The sequence below is a fragment of the Pongo pygmaeus genome, chromosome 5 (genome assembly GCF_028885625.2).
Source record: "Pongo pygmaeus isolate AG05252 chromosome 5, NHGRI_mPonPyg2-v2.0_pri, whole genome shotgun sequence".
NCBI classification, from domain to species: domain Eukaryota; kingdom Metazoa; phylum Chordata; class Mammalia; order Primates; family Hominidae; genus Pongo; species Pongo pygmaeus.
Window position 1 is genome coordinate 56,148,000 of NC_072378.2, and position 21,383 is coordinate 56,169,382.

The 21,383-nt window shown below is 34.9% G+C and overlaps 1 protein-coding gene across 4 annotated transcripts in view; it reads right to left on the reverse strand.

The window, feature by feature from the left end:
* The window catches only part of HMGCLL1 (3-hydroxy-3-methylglutaryl-CoA lyase like 1), a 154,843-nt gene extending 133,860 nt beyond the window's left edge, over positions 1-20,983 (reverse strand). For 2 of the 4 annotated variants that reach the window (XM_054493021.2, XM_054493020.2), the window contains exon 1: positions 20,739-20,983. In XM_054493021.2, coding sequence (XP_054348996.1) covers positions 20,739-20,846 — 108 coding nt within the window. In that variant the 5' untranslated portion in view covers positions 20,847-20,983. Of the gene's footprint in view, positions 1-18,872; positions 18,963-20,738 lie in introns of all 4 variants that reach the window. The other 2 variants (XM_054493023.2, XM_054493022.2) reach the window with 2 other exon arrangements.
* Between the last annotated feature and the right edge of the window lie 400 nt (positions 20,984-21,383).

Here is a 21,383-nt window from a genome sequence, read left to right on the forward strand (position 1 = left end):
TCTTCCATGTGAATATGATGACCAATAACAATCACAAATAAGCAGAGCCACTGCTCCAAGAATCCCTTAATCCCATACATGGGCCATCCTGGAGACTGAGCTTTTTCCACTTTCTTTTCCAGAGGGTAAGCTCTGGGCAAACATGTGAAAAAGGAACTTTGTTTTCAACTGTGCTTCCCCAAGAGCTGCTCCTTGGCTCTTTAAAACAATTTTCTTTCTATCCCTTAATGGTTCCACCATGACCAGAAGTATCCAAACTGCTACTCCTTCCAAATCTCAATACAATTTATCTAACCTTGTTCATCATCTGTCAGGACTATGATTTTGGTTACCTAAATCTGATTTTCACCCCAAGGTAGCCATTTTGGGAAGGTAGGCATTTCCATACCTTTCGTTCAGCAATGGATCCAACCCTAAGACACACTTTAGCAGACACGTTTTGACTTCTCAGAGGCACTTAATGAAACCATCACCCTAAGGGAATGCCAGTCTAAAGAGATAGACAAGCAGCAAGGCTGGACAGGAGGAGAAGCCAGAGAGTTATTGAAATAAAATTAAATGAGACTTTTTGTTCCCACCAAAAAAGTCCACAAAAACGTTATGCTCCCCTAAGTTTTAGTGTAGAGCAAATACTACAAATATAGTCCTTTATTTAATTTGCCCAAATTTGTTTGTTTCTAAATGTGCCCAATTAGCTTAACATTTCCTTATAATCAAGAAAAAGAGGAGCCTTCCTAGAGATTTGACCAGAAGGTTAAGTCTATCTGGCAGAGACTACTATGAACATAAATAGGTAAAACTCTGCTGCCATCCCCACATCTGAGTGTGACCATTGAAGTTATTTCTGGACAATGGAGTGAAGCAAAGTCATGTTACTTTCTGAGTGAAGTGGTAGGAAGTGGATGTTTCCTCCCGTGGTCTATTTTCCCTGCAAAATGGAAATGACCTAGAGGAGAGGAGGGGCACGAGAAGGAGCGTGGGTCCTGGAATGACCAGATCATTCACACTGGACTTGAGCAAAAATTCACCTGCAATTATTATAAGCCACAGAGAATACGGGGTTATGTGTTACAGAGTTTAGACATACTGGCTAATTAAATCTAATTCTTCGACATGCAGAGATTGAATCTTATGTTTGCAAAATCTCCATACATTTAAATTAAACGACCTCTCAGGGATGATTATGAAGGAGGACTGGGGCTAGAGAAGAACACTGGCTTCCATAATGCTGCCTTACCTTTCTCTGTAATTTCTCACTCTTCCAGATGCTCAAATGTCTGGCATCAAGAAGAAAAGCATATATTCAGAGTTAAACTTCATTTTGTTTTTAAAATAAACATGAACCTTTAAGGAAAAAATAAACTACTTCTTATATCATCTAAGCATAGAGCTTTGTTAATATACACATTCATTCCTTTATTCACTAATTCATTCGTTCATTCACAATTGAGAGTGGAAAGTGTCACTGGGCAAGATAAATGAGCCAGAAGACATGATTGTTCACGAGAAGAGTAAAACAAAATTTTTGTTCAAAGTAACTTAAATCAACACTGCTGCAGTATAAGTAAGTTATCAAACTTCTACAGCAAAACCACTCACTTGATCAAAGCCTTGGATTTCCATTTCCAAAGGCCAGCGTTTTCTTAGGACTTTAAAGTAGGGCCAATATAACTAGAGCGAAACTATAAAGGTGTAATAGCAGGATGTCTTTGCAACTCTAGGAAATGATGCCCAGTGGCTCTGAATAACTAAACATCATCACTGTCCTTTACTATTCCAGAAAAATACTTCCCAGTATGTTCTGTATTATATGAATCTCATGTTCTGTTTCATGTGATACCTATAAGCTGTTCTGTCCAAATTCCAATTCCAGTTTTTTATAAGTTCAGCTGTGATCTGTGGTTCATTCTGTTAAGTCTTTTCCATAATCCCTCCGTTCCATATTATGTATACACCTTCAGTGCTTCCTTCCCTCCCTCACATCCTAACACCTTCATTTAATCGCCTTTTAGTCATTTGCCTGAAAAGTAAACCTTCCAGTCACTTATTGTTTCCTTCCAGATGCTGCTGTTGAATGACTCCCCATGGGCTTCACCTAACATTCCATCCATGTTCATTTGGCTGTGCAGACTGTGATTCCAGCACACCAAAGCTTTTAAGCTCCTTCTTTCCAAGAAAACTCATAGCTAACACCATTATTTCCTCACAAAAACAGCTAACATCTGCAGACTGAAACACCAAAACAAAGAAAAAAATTTGCACACTTCTGCTAAACTTGGATGCAAACTTTATCAGCCATCTTAGACAATAAATCAATGTTTTTCTTTTCAATTTCTAGTAAAAAATAAACCACAGTGGTTGATTTCAATTTCCCCTCAAAGGAATAGTTAACAAACAGGTTATAAGTGAACTAAGCCTCTATTTGGAAAACTAATCTCTAATGCAATTCATCAGGTTGTTCAATTATGTTTAATTTTATTCTGTATATTAACAGTTCATTTCAGCAGCATTATTTAGTCAATTCACTAAAATATCCCAACATACTATATATTATAAACAAATAGTATGTAATGTTTATCAAAATTATTACTTCCCAGAAGATTCTCATATTAATAACAACTTGGAATATATCTAAACTACATTATCTTACAAAAATCATCTTTAAAACATTGATCTTTTTTGTCTTACAATCTCAGGAAATTTAGATTCCTTATCTAAAAGAAGGAAATAAGGGCCCTACAAGTAAAACTGAGAAAAGAAACCCAATCTGCTAATTCCCAGATGTTTGCTATATAGATCATAAGGCCCCTTCAGCCATGGACTTTTAGATCAGTGGTTCTCAAACTTTAATGTGCATATGAATCCCCTGTAGAATCTGTTAAAGCCATTTCCTGGGATCGCTCTCCAGAGATTGTAATTCATTAGGTTAGACTGGGTCCATGAATTTGCATTTCTAACCAGCTCACAGATGATGGTGATGCCGCTGATCCAAGGAGCACTATTTGAAAACCATAGCTCTCACTTAAAAGCCAACTTAAAAAAAGTATATGATTATGTTTAAATTACGGTTTATCATCAGCCGTAAAATTGATTTAAACAATTCTTCTATCAGTACATATAAAAATTTAGATTCCAATTTTTATATTACTATCCATTCTAATTCCATAGTTTGAAGAGCATTTTCTAATTTCTTCTTTCATTTTATTTCATTTCATTTCATACCACTCTTTCATTTTTGAGTGAAAATGATTTATCTTTCTTCACTTGGACCATGCCAGGTAGGTCTTCTCAGCATACAGTAAACTAAATGATGGAAGAAATTATAAACTATAACACAAATGTTCTCAAACAAGTCTATAAAATTTCCTTACAAAATTCATAAGTCATTTTAAATTTCTATTAAATAATAAACCACAGTGTTGATTTCAACTTACCCTCAAAGGAATAGTTAACAAACAGGTTATAAGTGAACTAAGCCTCTAATGTAGTTTATATATTTCCTTCTTTTAGATGAGGACCCCAAATTTCCTGAGATTGTAGGATGAAAAGGATCCAAGTTTTAAAGATGATTTTTGTAAGATAATGTAGTTTAGATATATTCCAAGTTGTTATTAATATGAGAATCTTCTGGGAAGTAATAATTTTGATAAACATTACATACCATTTGTTTAGAATATATAGTGTGTTGGGATAATTTAGTTGATTGACTAAATTTAAATTTTTCTATCCTTTAAATTTCCAGTTGTATTTTAGAAGTACCAATATCAGGAACATCTACATGTATTACAGGGCACTGAAAGAAACACACACACAGAGACATTATTTTTAACGCTGAGTACTTCGAAAAAAATGAGAGATGATTGTTCAGTAAAGACCTCAACATCTGTTGCCACCACCAGATGCCCTGCCCTGGAAGGGTCTCCTCCTTTCAGTTCTTGTGGAGACAAAACATTGAAACATCAACAGCTGACTTACATGGATTTTGTCCAGTAAGAGTAAGATTATGTTTTACTGTCCAAAGCTACTTAAGAAGAAATTTAGAAACTTAAAATGGTCACTGGAAAACTTACTTGAGATACTGTTTTACAGTCACAAGGACACTCAAAGACAAGAGTAGAACAGGCTAAGCAATCGACTACAAGGCTGATGAAACAGTGCAGGATAGTGGAGATTCTACCCTATCAACGCTTTCTCATACATACCCAATTTTCCGTGGTTTCTTTCAGTTCTCATTATACCAATCTCATACACGAATGTCCTCAATTGCTGCAATTCCTAATTTCTCTTTGGCCAACTCATTACTTCCCCTTGGGAGCTCTAACTCCAAGAAAAAAAAATGCTTTGATATACTACCATTTACCCAACAATAGTAAATATGTCCATATATAAATATATATATTCATATACATAAACCTACATACATAAAGACACGTTCATATACTCACAAATATATTTGGATGGATATGGATAGTGTCAATTTCAGTGGATATGTGTATATGCACACACGGTGATATATAAAAACATATTTACAAGAACAAGTCTATAAGCAATAAATGTTTGCTCTTATGAAAATTATAACAACTAAATTTTATAAACACTTGGAAAGTATTCAAATGTTTAGTTGATAACTAATAAATTATAAATTAGTGATCTAAGAAGTATTGGCATGTGCTTGGGCAGCAAGGGGTGGGAGGAATTAAAGCCAAAATGTAAAAAATAAAACATACACCCTATAGACCAAATATAATTATGTTCTGCTGCAATGGCAGTCCAGATAGAAAAACTGTGTAAGATATGCCCAGTTTTTTAGTTTTCAATTCCTATTATTTCTATTATATATGGAAATTCTACATTTTATTGATTATGCATAAATTTAATTTTTCACACTTATTTTTCACTCCTGGGAATTAGTGAAATATCATTATTTTATAGTATAATTCAGCCCATTTTAAATATTTTAAACTTCGTGAAAGTGTTCCCAGCATTCACTTTCTTCTGTCCCTGCTGATTAACAGTAAATGTTTGCAAGCACACTATGAATCTGAAGACAGAAGAAAGTTTTCACGTGTAGTTTGAATAATTAAAGAACCTGATACCAAAGTTTACATATGGCTGCATCAAAACTAGCTAAATAAGAGTTCATACAAAATTAATGACAAGGATCATATTTTATTCTCCTTTCAAACAGTTTGAGAAGTTGTTAGGCTTCTCCTATTCTCACCTTTAGTAAAAGAGGGAGAGGTGCCATCAAATATGATGGGGCTCAGGGCTTCTTGAGAGGTCCATGGTGCAGCATCAGCATCACAGACTGAAGCTCCTTTGGAGAGGAGGAATGAGGAGCTGTTGAAACAGGGCATTGAAAACTTCTGGCTACCTCAACATTCAGCACGTGCAGTTTTTTGAAATGCTAAGCAGAAATGGAAAGGCAGCAAACTTATGGCTACCTCAACATTCAGCACGTGCAGTTTTTTGAAATGCTAAGCAGAAATGGAAAGGCAGCAAACTTCTGGCTACCTCAACATTCAGCACGTGCAGTTTCTTGAAATGCTAAGCGGAAATGGAAAGGCAGCAAAGCCTCATGAAAGTGCATTCAGTGATAGCATAAATTCAAGTTCAAGTGTTCGGTCACAGTGTGACTGGCTCTGGGCTCCTGAGACTCCTCATTTCCTAAATGAAAATGTACTGAAGCTCTTATCTTAGGGGTGGGGTTGTGGATATGAGGACAACTGCCTTGTCATTATTTTTTTCATACATTATCTTTTTTATTCTCTGATCAATCATGTATAATTTGTTGCATTATCTTTACTTTTATGTTTCTTGTGAAAACGATGGAAAATTATTGTTTTATATGTCTCAACTGATATCTTAATAACCAAGATTTTCATTAACTTCAAAATAGCACCTCAGCATCTTTTAGGTGACTGAAGTTTTCTTTTTTTTTTATTATTGTACTTTAAGTTTTAGGGTACATGTGCACAACGTGCAGGTTTGTTACATATGTATACATGTGCCATGTTGGTGTTCTTATTACATTTATTGCACTATACTCTACACACTATGGCTTCAGATGGTCTCTTATAAACAAGATTAAATATTCAGTGGTTTGAAGCAAAGTAAATATATTTCCCAACAGAAGTTATCCAAGAATTTTCATTATGTATATGAAGTTTACATTACACAATATTTGGTATAAATGCAGTAATACATTTCACATAAATTTGATCTTTTTGATGACTTTGAGTCAACTGTACATGCTTTGATTTTGAGCTACTTTCTAAAGAACTAAGGAAGGATGTATGTATCAGAAATAGCCTATAAGGCTTACAAGAGTTTTGGTGGTGTGGCATGTACAGAACAAAAGGAGAAGGTCATGAAAGTTTTCAAAAAAAAAAAAAAAACAACACTATGGAATAACTTTACAGAGTCTGAATAACCTGTCTCTGAGAGAAAAGTGATTCATTCAGGTTTTTCCACCTCAGCCTGTGAATGTTGGGTCTCAACATGAATTAATGATGGAAGTTGAGCTACTTCATCCTAAGCATTTGTAACAAACTACAATTTGTTTCCTTAAAGTGATAGCTTAATCTAGAACTTGATTAATATATTAAAAGAAAAAAGTTATCTTCCAATGAGTACTAGATAAATAATTGTATTATTATAACCTAAGTTCCTACTAGTCCATAGACTGACATTATGCAGTGAAAAAAGTTCAGGCTTTGGTACCTGGTGCAAGTTAAAGTCCACTACCTCTACCAGGTGAGTGGCCTAGAGTGGGTTTTATTAACCCTCTGAGCCTCCATTTCCTTATATTGAAAGTGAGAATAACAGGATCTTCTTTGCAAAACTCTAAGAGTTCAAAAATTATGTAAAGCCTTCAGCAAAGTCACTGAAATTATTTTGCTGCTTGGTAAAGAGGAGTTAGTATTATTCTAATCATATAATTTTCCAGATTCCTATTAATAATACTCTATTAATGGTTAATATAGTATTTTGTATATTGTATATTATTTCATTTGTCCCATGTGATGTAAGTTGCAAATTGACAGCAAGTATGTTAAAATAATATTACTGCCCTTATATAACACTTTTTAATTAAGACAAATGATTGACATTTTATTTAATAAATTATCACTATATCTTTCCCATCAAAAGGTCAACATCTGTACAAATTCTTCAAAGAGCAAGTAGATTTAAGGGATCCAGCTCTCTATAGATGAGTATTTATGCAAGCTTTATGTTCTATCTTTTTTAGCTCAAGTTTTCCTTTCAATATTTTCTAGAACATACATTTAGCAGAATTAAATTAAATATTAAAATATTGTCATAAGGGAATGGCGGCTAAGTGATGGCAGACATTCATGAGTGAAACCCTGAATAACTACATCTGTTTCTCCAAGGTCTTGAAATTGTCTTTTAGACACAGTCCTAAAACCTAGGCAAGCAGAGTTCCAAATTACTCTCAGCTTTAACATTTGACCAGGTCCACAGTTTTCTATAAAATGCAAGGTTTGAACTGTCTCATATCATTTTAAAAATTAAGGAGTTATCAGCCCTTACATCAAAATTCTCAAAAATAGAAATTGTGTCTAACAAAAATAAGATTCATATTTTGACTTCAACATTAACCTATGATCAGCTTCTATTTCACAGTGAAATAAATACAAAATTGAGTAGAGAATTTAAAAAGTGAATGCCAGACTCTGTACACCCAGTGGGTTACACATGTATGAAAGTGGTGGCAGAGAGCCACTCCACTTCCTTCAAGATCCAAAAACATTTGGAAGGAAAACTCAGAAGGAAAAATGTCTGACAGACATGTTCTCTTTGGGGCTTCCTGCCTCATTGTTTGCCAAGCTTCCTAGACCCTATTGCTTCTTAATAAAGTTCACCAAAAAGACTTTATGAAATGCTGATTTCATAGAATAAAACTTGTGTTAACGGCGTTTTTATGTAGTTGAAGTTTTCTGCCATCTGTATTTCTCTACTTCACAAAATCAAGGAAGCGTGACTTGGAAAGTTATAAGCGTAAGGTGACATTTGAGGTGCTTACTATTGGTGGAAAAAAGAGCCCAAACACTGAATCCTAAACCGGAGACCATAGCTTAGACATTGCAACAGAGAAGCTGCTTAACCCTGAGGGGATCATTACATCCTTCAATGTTTCTACTCCTTCTCCTGTAAAATAGAGTCATGTGAACATGCGTACTGTGCATTGTGTGAATTAACTTAATAGAAACACAGATATGGAAAAGAAATGAAATGTTGGAATCTAATTTCTCTGATCTTTACAACAGTAGCCAAGGAAAGAAACAAATAGGCTTTCAAATTTTCTAAAAATGCCACCAGGATTTAAAAGTAGGCATTATAGTCTAACATGAAAAAGAATAAATAAGACCTAAAGCTACTAATTTTACTACTCAAAGATATATTTGATGTAATTAAATACATATTTTGCCAATCAGAAAGTAGTTAATTTGGCTAAAATCACCTAAAGTTTAATACCAGAAATGTTGGCTATATTTGCTTCTATAAACATTTAAGAAGACCTAAGTGTTTATGTCTTTGGGATAACAGAAAACTAAATAAAATATAGCCACATCTCTTAAAAAGACCTCAACATAGCAGTGCAAATATTATACATTTAATAAAGAGATATTTCATTCTATTCAACCATATTGTAAAGGGAACATGAAGAAAACAAGGATGGGTATCCTAAGTACTACAAAAGTATTGAGGTTGGCCATTGGGAGAGGTGAAGGATACAAAAGAAATAGTCTTAATACTTGTAAAAAGTGAGTGAATCTCCAAACTCATCAAATTTGAAAGAAAATATATAAAACAATCTATAAGATTATGGGGTCTTAAAATTATTTTTGTAAAGCGATAGATTAGATAGATGGATGAATATAGATAATAGTTATAGTTTTGTAGGTATACACACACACACACACACACACACACACACATAACTAAATGAATAACTCCCATGATTTTGCTCTGTCACTTCCACCAAAATCGTCAATCATCTTACTCTGAACAGGAATGCCTTCTCTCTATCCAAATCCCACCTGACCCTCACATCCACCTTCACCACAAAGATTACTATTGTTATCACTAATTGAATTAAGCTGAATTAAAACAAGTTTATAGGCTTGTGTTTTTAAATGAATTGCAAGAAAGAATTGCAGGGAAAAGAAATTAACATGATCTAAATAAACAGCAGAATGGAGAACTGAGCTTTCAAAGGAACACAGCAATGAAGAATGAAAATGTGGTCTGGGTCATGCCCTTGAGATAGAAGCTCTAGGCGTTCTGTTTCTCATAACACTTTGTCCCTCCTCTTCCACAGTGATACTTACAGCCCTGCTAGCATCGGAGTGCCAGAACCCAGCTCTTCTTCTCTCTCAACCAGGAAAGTAAACCTCAGTTCCTTGTATTAAAAATGTGTTCGGAACTCACAGCTCTGGTCCCTTCATTATTGCTTAGAAACCACAGCTTTTGTTTATTTACTTATTTAATTTTCAGAGAATTTTTCTATCCTTGTTATTACTTGGCAGTCATATAAACTATATGCAGGGAGAAACATTTTAAAAACAAAAACCTCCATGAATCTAAATAATTATAAAAATGACCTTCACATAAAATTCTTTTTATGGTCTGATTTTGGAATGAATGTTTTGGGAACAAGATTTACTAATCGGTATTATTTTCTATAAGAAAAAATGTAAAAATTGGCTTATAAATATGGCTATATCTGAGAGAAGAAATTAAAAACATCTGAGTTTTCATTTAGGACTAAATTCTGATCACTTAGAAAAAGGGAGATTGTCCAAAAGGGAAGATGGCAACCTTCTGGCAATTTAAAGATAATTTCCTGCTTGCTGAATGATAATGAATGATTAGGCTCCACCCTGCAGAAAAATAATCCAATGTTCAGAAATGGTCTCATTTAAATATCCCTATGTAATTGTTCATGTGAAAGATCATAAAACCAAACGTCTATAATCACAGGAAGATAATCTTGATTCCTGAGGAAGCTAAATATATTAATTAATAGTGCAAATTCTGTTTAAAGGCATTCAAGTTTACTTATATTTTAACTGCAGTTTCAACCAAACAAAATATTTCAGGGGTTATATTGGGCTCACCTAGGCTGCTAATTTGCAACTCTTATGTAGACTAACAATACGCAGTCAGAAAAGTGGCAGGAAACTGGGATTCTAAACTTTGTTTTCATTATTAGGGCTTTAAGCAGGCTGGACAATCCCTTTCAAATCTGAATTTCTATAAAAATGATAGCCTCCAAATACACAATTTGGCTTTATATCTTTTAAAAACCATGGATCATATGAGAGTAACCCATGAAGTTATGGGTGTGCACAGTCTAGCCTCTTGGTTGATTAGGGGAAGTAAAATGAAACACACACACACACACACACACACACACACACAAACAAAAACCAAAAAACAAAAACAAAAAACAGCTAAACTTGGAAGGGGATAGACACAGAAAGAAGAAAGGGTCAGGGAAAGTTACAGCACAGAGTGAATAAGCATAAAGAAAGCCAGAAGACTTGGAGGAGCTCAGAGCTAATGAAAAAAACAAGAACATAGAGTAGGGGGAGGGAAGGATGTGAAAGCCAGCTGGAATCTGAGAAAGCAGGGAATACAGGAGCCAACAGAAATCCAAGGACAGAAAGTATTGAAGATTGAAGGGAACAGGAAATTCATTGGAAACCAAGTTGTTTTTCCTTTTGTATCCAATGCAATTCTATTCCAGGCAGAACTCTAGTCTCAACCTCAAAAAGGATAGAAGGGAAGTCAAAACTCATAGCAGTCTTTTTTTCATGGGCAGAAGCCAGAAGCTCTGGAAAGACAGATTAGAGGAAACGTGACCCTTTGACAGCAGATATAGGGGTAGAGGAGTAGCAGCACCATCCAACACAGTGTTTACTAAAATTGTGTTAAGTAGAAATAAAGATAATTGGGCTCCAACTCAGAGCTACTGAATCAAAATTTCCTCTATATTTAATAAACACTTTAGGTGACTCTTTTTTTCTTTTTTATTCAAACAATTTTTTTAAAATTATTATTATTATACTTTAGGTTTTATGGTACATGTGCGCAATGTGCAGGTAAGTTACATATGTATACATGTGCCATGCTGGTGATTCCTCAGGGATCTAGAACTAGAAATTCCATTCGACCCAGCCATCCCATTACTAGGTGACTCTTATCACAAGAAAAGTTTAGGAAGCATTAGTATCATGGCAAAAATTGCAGTCTTTAGAACTAGAACTGCCTGAGTTAAAATTCTAGCTTACTAGCTGTTGATCATAGGCACATTTTTTTAACCTTTTGAACCACAGTTACCAAATCTGTAAAATGGATTATTGTAAGGATTAAATGAGTTACTGGATGTAAACAAGGAGTGCCCGGTTCATATTGAGCATTCAGTAGTGGTAGCTGTATAGCTACAAGAGTCCTTATAATAAGCAACTCATACTAAATAACATATGTGACTTGACTAAAAATAAAAAATAAGGAGGGTATAACATGGCTATATCTCCTATGAAACACCAAGGAACACACTTGCTAATGGCACAGAGACAAAGCCGCACTCCCCTGGGATGCTGGCCTTGTTCTCAGCATGCACTAGCCAGCCATTTCCCTTCAGGAATCAAAATGTGAACAGCCTTAAGCTTTCCTTCAAAAGTGCAAGTAAGTCAAGTCAAATTAAAGGTGGCTTTAAAAGCTAGATTCTTCATGCTACAGAAATAAGGACTCCTTAAAATGCAATAAACCCAGGACTTGGCTGAGGCTGAGATACCCAAAAAGACTCACAGCCACCTCAAGACTACTGAGATTTACTCACTTGATAAGCCACCTTATTTTACAGCCCAGCTTTCTTTAGTCATTTCCCAATATATTATTCCCAAGAATCATCTACTCCTTCCGTAGAACCCTACGTAGTTATCTGACTTTCCTGTTATAGTAAGATTCAAGTCTTCTTTATTTTTCCAGCTGTAAACGCAGCTTCACACCTAAAAAGTTCTAACACATTCTCAGCCTCTTTACTGAACAGTCCTATTATCTCCTGGCCTTAAATGAGGTCTCAATTACCCTTGAGAAGAAGGCACCTCTCCTGTAACCCTCTCAAGAAGAGACTGCTTAGTCTCCTATTATTTGCTTAGAGAATAGAATTAAGGATGGCATCTTTAATTTCCATTACTTCTTGAAGACTCCCACTTCTTTCTACTAATTTAAAAGGCCCTGCTTTTGGAATCTATGTGATTTGGCCATATAGTCTCTATCCCTGCTTGATGATTGGTATCCTTCATATATCAAGGCCATTAGAACTTATTTCACCATCATTCCCTTCATCCCAAATCCTGACACCATTCAGCAGTTTATTCAATGTCCTGGTGGACCTTCCATCCAATATTTGGTTTTCAGTGAAATTCAGTGGACTTTTTACTCCATTCTGACCATAATCTATATGGTCATAAAAGGGGCTTATTATTTTTTGTGGCAGCTCACCTATTAAGTCTGTGACCACAAATACTGTGTTAGTCCATGTTCACGCTGCTGATAAAGACATACCTGAGACTAGCTAAATTATAAATAAAAAGAGGTTTAATGGATTCACAGTTCCACATGGCTAGGGAGGCCTCACAATCACGGTGGAAGGTGAAAGGCTCATCTTACATGGCGGCAGGGAAGAGAGAATGAGAGCCAAGCGAAAGGGGAAACCCCTTATAAAGCCATCAGATCTCATGAGACTTATTCACTACCACAAGAACAGTATGGGGGGAACACCCCCATGATTCAATTATCTCCCACTAGGTCCCTCCCACAACATGTGGAAATTATGGGGCTACAATTCAAGTGAGATTTGGGTTGGGGACACAGCCAAACCATATCAAATACCTATCCTTTTAACTTTCTAACTTTATTGTGTTCATGATTAAATCTTTAACCTCAAGTAAAAATTACAAGTCTTTGGAACTCCCTACCTTCACCTCATCTGTTAGGTGCTTTACACCAACAAAAAGAATCTTGAGAATGGTAATATGCCTGGTACATGTTATTTGAAGAATCATGGTGTAACAATTAAACAATCTTTTTCTCAAGATAACTGAATTCATTCTTTAAAATATATATTTTGCTCTAAACAATAGTATTGATTTAAATATAAAATAAGAATGCTGAAAAGGCATAAACAGCCTTAAAAATAGGAAATGTAAAATGGTGAGTGAGGCTGATAGATATGGCTGAAAGTAGGATAAACATAGTAATAGATCAAACGCTGGGCACGGTGGCTCACGCCTGTAATCCCAGCACTTTGGGAGGCCGAGGCGGGCAGATCACGAGGTCAGATCGAGACCATCCTGGCTAACATGGTGAAACCCCATCTCTACTAAAAATACACACACACAAAAAAAATTAGCCGGGCATGGTAGCGGGCGCCTGTAGTCCCAGCTACTCGGGAGGCTGAGGTAGGAGCACTGCGTGAACCCGGGAAGACGGAGCTTGCAGTGAGCTGAGATTGCGCCACTGCACTCCAGCTTGGGCGACAGAGCAAGACTCCATTTCAAAAAATAAAAAATAAAAAATAAAAGATCAAACATGATTAAAGGTAAATTCATCTAATTAAAGCTAGAGAGTAATCATATAAGCAGCTTATAAGACATACATTTAAAGCAAAACAATAGAGAAATGGGCAGGTATAGTCTTAAAGCACTATTTTTTAAAAAGACTAAAATCAAGTGAGCTAAATATTTAAAGAAAATTAAAATAATAATGTAAAAAAAGTAGAGAAGAATTTTTTCAAAGAATAGAAATCAGTTGCTAGCACATCATCCATATGCATAAGCAGATACAAACATATACACACAGTCAAGAGGATAAACAAGCCTATAAGATACTTCTGAGTAAAGTGATAAACTGTGGGAAGACTTACAGAGAGAGAAAGAGAAAGAGAATGTACCCAAATCAGAAAGAGGCAATGCAAAAGATAAGATTGAAAAGAAAGGTAAATAATAATAAGAAAATACTTTTACCAACTTTACGCTAATAAAATGAAAAGATTTGATATACATTATGCCAATAGAGGTAAAATATTATAAAGGAACTACTTTATTTAACAAATTTTATTAAACTATTTTATTAAACTATCAAAATTTTATTAAAGTATATTACACATAAAGAGGGAGTAAATAGTACATTGTTCTTCAAAGAGCAGATACTAAAATTGGGCATAATATTACTTCTAACATTATTTAAAATATATATTCATTACCTTTATAACTTGTTCTTCATAACAAAAACCATTTGGAATAGTCATTTTTCCATACAATATTTTTCATGAGGCAAATAATCTATTTATTCTTTCTTTGTAATTCAAATTGGTAATCTCAATAGTATGTATGCTACTATACATATATAATGGAATATAACAAGTTCAAGTAGTATGGTAAATGAATATATTTTTACAATTTAAACTAAATTGCACAATTGGTATTTTTAAATGTAATTTCCTTATTATATAATCTTTCAATAATGGCTGACTAGCTTGTTCACAACAAACCTCTCACTGACAACAACTATATTAGCTGGATAAAATATTAATGAAAAACACTCACTTAATAGTCTCAGAAATTTGGATAATGAGTATTTCAGCAGCCAATATACTATGCAGGAGAAAAAAATAAAGTGGTGAGCCCAACAGTCAGCAGAACTTTTCTTTTTGAGGCATTTTCCAATTCTGTATGAGCAACTGAGAAGCCAAAACCATCAGATCTTCCAGGAGCCTAGCAAGGCTGGAGTGGAAATAGTTTGAATTCAGGTCTCAGCAAGGAGGAGCAACCCTGGTAAACATTTTAGGTTTTAGTTAGGACCTCTGAATGACTGTCGAATACAAAAAGTAAGGATGAAGAGAAAAAAGTCAAGCCCTCACAAGTAAAGTAGGCTAAACCTCATATCAGATAAGCACTTGATTAGCTTAATATAAGTTATCTCTATGCTTATTGTTTGATAACACCAAAGAGAAATCCCACCTGAGAAGGACAGTATTATTCAGAGTCTCAAATTATGTCTATAATTATTTTCATACCAGGTGTCTAACATATTATTTAAATTTCATAGGCATACCAGGAAGGAAAATACATAAAACAGACTAATTGGAGATCTGGATATTGGTGTTGTCAGACATGAGATCTAAAATAATTCTAATAAATATTCAAGAATTTATAATACGATAGAGAATTGTGGCAGAGAACCGAAGCCTATCTTTTAGAAATCATAGAAATGCTTTAACTCAAAATATAATAACTGAAATTAAGAACTCAATAAATTAGATTAACAGGAAATTAAACAAAGCTGAAGAAGAAATTACTGAAATGGAATATAAATGAGAAGAAAATATTCAGATTGAATATGGAGAAGAAAAGAAAGAATAAAAAAAGAATGTAAGAAACAAATAAGGCACAGAGAAAGCTCTAATATTCTTCAAATTGTAGGCCTAACTGGAGAGGATTTAAAAGGAAACAAGAAACAAACAACATTTGAAGCAAATATGGTTGAAAAGCTTCCAAAATGTGAAACCCAACAAACATCAAGTCATAGATCCAAGAAGTGTTGTACATTATTAGCCAGATGAATGCAACAGAAAGTATGCCTAGATATGCCATAGTCATACTATTAGAAACCAAATACAAAGAGAAAAGAATGAAAGATAAATTATCATCAAAGGACCAAAAATAAGACAAATCCCTGATTTTATTGTATCTGGCTTCCACTGTATCTGTTGAGAAATCTGAATTTTCACTGCTATCATGTCTGTTAATTTTTTAGATAAAACTTATGTTTATGGTAAACATTCATTTATACTTACAAACATCATATATATGTTATATATATACACATTAGTGTATATGTGTGTATGTAATTTCAAACAGAAAAACTGAAAAAATCAATATTAGTACTTTTTTTACTAAAGAAAATATTGAAACAAATACTTCTGGTTGAAGGAAAGTAATCTGAGGAAAAAATGGAGATGAAGAAAGGAATAAAGAGAAAAGAAAAAATATGTGCACAAATATAAATGGATATTGACTGTATACATATGTATTGTAAATACACCATATAGATAATATGTATATGGAAACAAAAATGTAAAAGGCAGAGGACAGAAAATGAAGTTAAAGAGTCATATTTGCATTTTTAATAAGTTGTAATAGTACTAATATATTATTTTAATAAGCCACGGTTGTATGTTGACATCCTATAGACAGCAATTAAGAGTACAGTTAAAAAAAAAAGTATATCACTAACATGTCAATTCAGGGGGAAAATGAGAAATTAAAATGCTACATGATTTCAAAAGAAGCTGGAAAATAATAAAAAATGGTAAGGAGACAAAGAAAGAATACATGAGACAAATAGAAAACAGTATGATGGCAGTTTGGTCCCTGTCTGAAAATTCCTCCTCAATCATCCTAAGATATTTAGCAAATGTATTAACAACTACATAGTTGCAAGCCAAAAGTATAAAGATATATTATCATCTTATGACATTTAAGCAGAAATATAATACATTTAAATTCCAGAGACCCTTTAGCACCAAATAACTTTACGCTGAGTCATAATTTTTGCTGACAGCAAATGTAACATAAAGGATCAGAATCGAATGTAAAATAACTATAAATTTAATCTCACATAATCTACTATTTTATTCTAGAAATATAATAGGTTTGAAACATTATTTATATTAGAATTTAGGTCTTTGGAAATTTTATTTTTGCAAAAGGGCATTAATATGTGAAGAGATTTAGTTATTGCTTAAGGAACACTTGAAAATCAAAGGGGGATCACTTCACTAGGAAACTTAAATTTAATCAAAACTTTAAAACATACCAATTAAGCCAGCTACATTATACTCTTTTTAACAGAGACAACTACAGAAAATAAAACAGGTCCTAAGAGATAGCTTGAATTACAGAATGAGCAATTTCAACCTCTTGGTCTATTAAGGGAATTTTCTGCAAAACCGTTGTCATTAGCAAAAACAGAGACCCAAATAATTTAATTAGTGGACCTGTGATAGAATAAGCCTTTCATTCATATTTATTCTTTTTATATTTGATAGTACATTGTTAAACTTCTAATATGTATATGTGTATATATGCATACACACAATATTTAATTTAAGTCTAATAATTCATCAGGGATGTATTATCTCCAATATGTAAGCTGAAAAATTAAGGTCTGGCCATGTTCTTGCACACACAAAACCATGGAATAAGTTGGTAGCAGAAAAATATCGAGGTTTTCAATATTCTATTGCACACACACAATTATTTCAAAATACAGAATTTTCTATCTGTTCTAACTACAATCAAATTATTTCATATTATAGGAGTCAGGTTTATTCATGATTCTTTCTGCAAGATTCAACAATAGAGAATTAGTTAAGCTCTCTGCTGTGTTGACAGCCTCCAGAAACCATTTTTACCTCATCTCTCCATTAAACTACTATGAGGTCCTATGAAACAAAAAGGTAAGAGAAAAACAGTAATAATATTCATCGATTGGTGCTAAGATCAAACTCTATACCATGTCCCTATTCTCACTGATTTTGTATTCACTTAGCAAATATTTATCATGATGCTACAGTGTGCCAATCATTTTGTTGGACCTTGAACAAATGCTAAGAAGAAGTTCATGGTCTTCATAGGCATGTGATGCTTATGGCCTATAAGGGAAAACATTAATTCATTTGTTCATTCAGAAAGTATTATTGGTCATAAAAAATTAACCAGACATTCTGATAATTGTTGAGAATCTCGTGGTGAATTGCTTCCTTACTTTTACTATGCTTAATATCTGCAAAGCAATTAAATATCAAGTAATCATGAAAATAAATATATAATGTATATTATCTACAATAGGTTACTATGCAATAGAAGTTTCACAAAAGCTGCTGGCATGGAGAATATGGGAGAAATTTCACGAGAGGGTAACATGCAAGTTGAGGGCAGAAGATTAATTAGAAGTTAATTTGTTGAAAATAATCTTCCTAGCAGAGAGGAAAGTAAGCAAACACTGTGGTTCCAGAGGGAACACAATTTATTAGATAACTCAAAAAAGGCCACTGTGGCTAAAGTGGCAAGAACAAAAAAGAATAGCTTAAGATGATGTTGCTGAGAGATGCAATGAAAAGATCATTTGAGGTTTAGAAAACACATTAAAAGTTTTGGTGTCCATTCTTAAAAGCAATGGACATTAATAGATGGTTTTGAAACAGGGAAATAGCATTATTTTATTTGAAATAGGGAACACTTTCCAACTAGCTATATAGACATTGGGTTGAAGAGGGATTCCTGGAAAGTAAGAAGACTACTGCAACAGCCCAGTCATCCATATGAGAGATAATGCCATTTAAAAATTGATTGGTGCAATGAAGTTGGAAAAATAGATTTGAAAGAAATTAAAGAAGTAAAATTGCAGGACTCAGTGATACTTTGGGTGTGGGGGAAATGAAAGAAGATAGTTTCTGGTGTATGGCTCGTAGAATGAATAAATTATAATGGCATTCCCTGCAATCGGAAATATTGGAGAAAGTCCAGTGTTGGAAGGAGTAGAACATTAATAAAATTTTGAAAATGTTTGAGTTTGAGTTGCTTTTGAGATACCCAAGCAATGATGTCAAATGAGCAGCTGAACATCTGGACTGGAATTCAAGAGAAATAGGGGAATGTAAGTCTAGAAAACACTGGTACACAAACAGTAACCAAATCAGTGAGTGTAGATTGTCACTCACACTCACACTAGGAAGAGTGTAGATAGTGATGTGGCATCTGGATATTTACCCAGTGGATACAAGCCACCGAGCCTGCCAAGGAGACTGAGAAACCACAGACATCAGGCTGAAAGCAGTGAAGGTTTGTTAGAACAGAAGTCTAGGAAGATAAAGTTCAAAAAGCCAAGTGTCAGATGTCAGTTCAAATAGGATGAGATAGAAAAAATTACAATTCAACAGTATTGGAACTAAAACAGAATTATTTTTAAAAATTCCTGAGAACACAAAAAGAAGCATAACTCTGGAGGGAGCAAACGGCTGGACTAAAAAAAAAAAAAAAGAAAAAAATATTTTTAAAATCTGTACTTGAGAGAAAAATGAGAGTTTTCTAGGCAAAGCAGTTGGTGGGTTAAAAGGCAATATTTAGAGAAGGCCCATTATTTCTTCAGAATGGGCCAAAAAAGTCTTCATTAAGCTGATGAATGCCCCGGAATTTTATTTTTCGGGAATCCCAGTCATTTTCATTTAACCTGCTTCCATATCTTAGCAGGGCAAATAAGACATCCTTACCTGCAGCCAATCTTCTATCATTGTCCATAAAACCCACAAAATATGTAAATCAGAAAATAAAGAGGGAGAGAGAAATACAATATTCACTCAAAAAGAAAAATCATATAAAGTCTCAGACTTAGGAAATATGTTAATGGTTCCTGATTAAATAACAGACTGAATTTAAAAAGTCAAGAATATTAAGATAAAAGTTACATCAGGAAGGTCAAAATAGAAGGTAGGAAAATTAAAAGAACATATTAACATGTGGGAAGATAAAGGATAACTTTTCACCTCTACCACTGTCATCAACAGGTTTTGAGTTAGATGACCATGGCCATCTTTTAAGTAACAAGAAACAAGATATCTTCTAAAGAACACAAATGCTGAATTCCAGTTTGTAGAGATAAGATTGCAATTTCACATATGATACACTAAACTGAGAATACACAATAGAAAATGAATATTTTATATTAGAATAGTTGATTTAAATCCACATGGTACAATTATGCTTAATGACTAAAATATTACAATAACAGAAGTTATTTTGTTCACTAGTCGAATCAGAAATAATCTTGTATCCAGCACCTGTAATTCAACAAGAAGTCCTCACAGTGCTCCTCCTTTTATTCCATGTTTCAACATTTTCATAACAATTGTCAGTTATTTAATATTTTGTGGAATTTTATATTTTCAGCTTTTTTAAGGAAAAGTTAATTTCTTTATACACCTTTTCTTTATTTATCTGACACTGGTTGAGAATGCATTAAATCATAAGTATATGAATAATATTAAGTTGCCCATTGTCTTAACATGGCCTTTGAGGAACAATGTAGGAATACATTTTAGTCTGAAATTGCTGTTATTCACACTTTCTTTCAAGTTTGTTGAAGCACAAATACATTCGGGATAATTAATATTCTGATGGATTATTTCATCCTACTATGTCTTCTTAACCTTCTACCGGTTTCATTCCTTTTTCTGCCTCACATTGTGACAAATTTGTCGTCTTTGTTATACAGTACAAGGAGCACTGAGAATAAGGGCGGTATCCTTGAAGGAATACCTGTGAATACAAATTGTATTACGTAATGCATCCCTTTCCAGGAAAACACAGAGAAGGAATTCTTTTTTTTGGGCGACCAGCAAATGGTCACAGGCAGTGATTTTGCTGAGTCTGATCTGTAGAGGCGGGTCGATACATTCACCGAAAAGAGATAACGGGAAACCGTTTAAGGGGTGCGGCCTAACACGACAGAACTGCTGCGGGAAGGGTCCTGGGGTGAGGAGGTGACATAAAGGGAGGAGGGCACCAAGAGGCTGCAGGGAAAGAGGCTGGCTGTCAGTGCGCATGAGGGTGGGGACACCCTGGGCCGCGAGGTGGTACCTGCGCGGGGTCGAGCGCCCCTGCCACTGAATCCCCGATCCAGAGATGCTCCCGGAGAAGCTGCTGGTAGCTGAGGCAGTGCTTCACCGCGGATGGCACATTCCCCATGGCGAAGCCTGGGGCGGCAGTCGGCGAGGGGAGGGAGACTGGAGGAGGATGAGGGGCGGGCACCGCACTGGGAAACTGCGCCAGCTCGGAAGCCCGCCCCTCCGGTGCACTGGCTGTGAGGACCAGAGCTGTTCTGCGCATTGCGGCGGCGCCGAGAGGGCGGGGAGCAGGGCGTGGCAGGTGGCCGCGCCCGGGACAGCGAGTACACGGGGCACCTGCGGGAATCGACAGAAATGGCGAGCACCTGAACCGGAGAAAAAGGAGCTGAGCCAGAGGATGTTCAGGGGTGGCTCATTTTCCGCGCTACGCTGAGCGCCCAGGGCTGACTGTATGTATCTTCAGATCAGGTGTAGAAGAAAAGGGGTCTAAAATAAAAGGAAGGGGCATGAGTGTTTGTGTTGATGAGTTCGTTCATTCCCAGCTGCAACCTTGGGTGCTCAAGTGTAGATTTGCCCAGCGTTGAGCTCACGGAGTTTATGCTTTATAACAATAAGCTCTATTTAAAAATGTTTTTGAAAAATCAGCAAGGTTAAAACA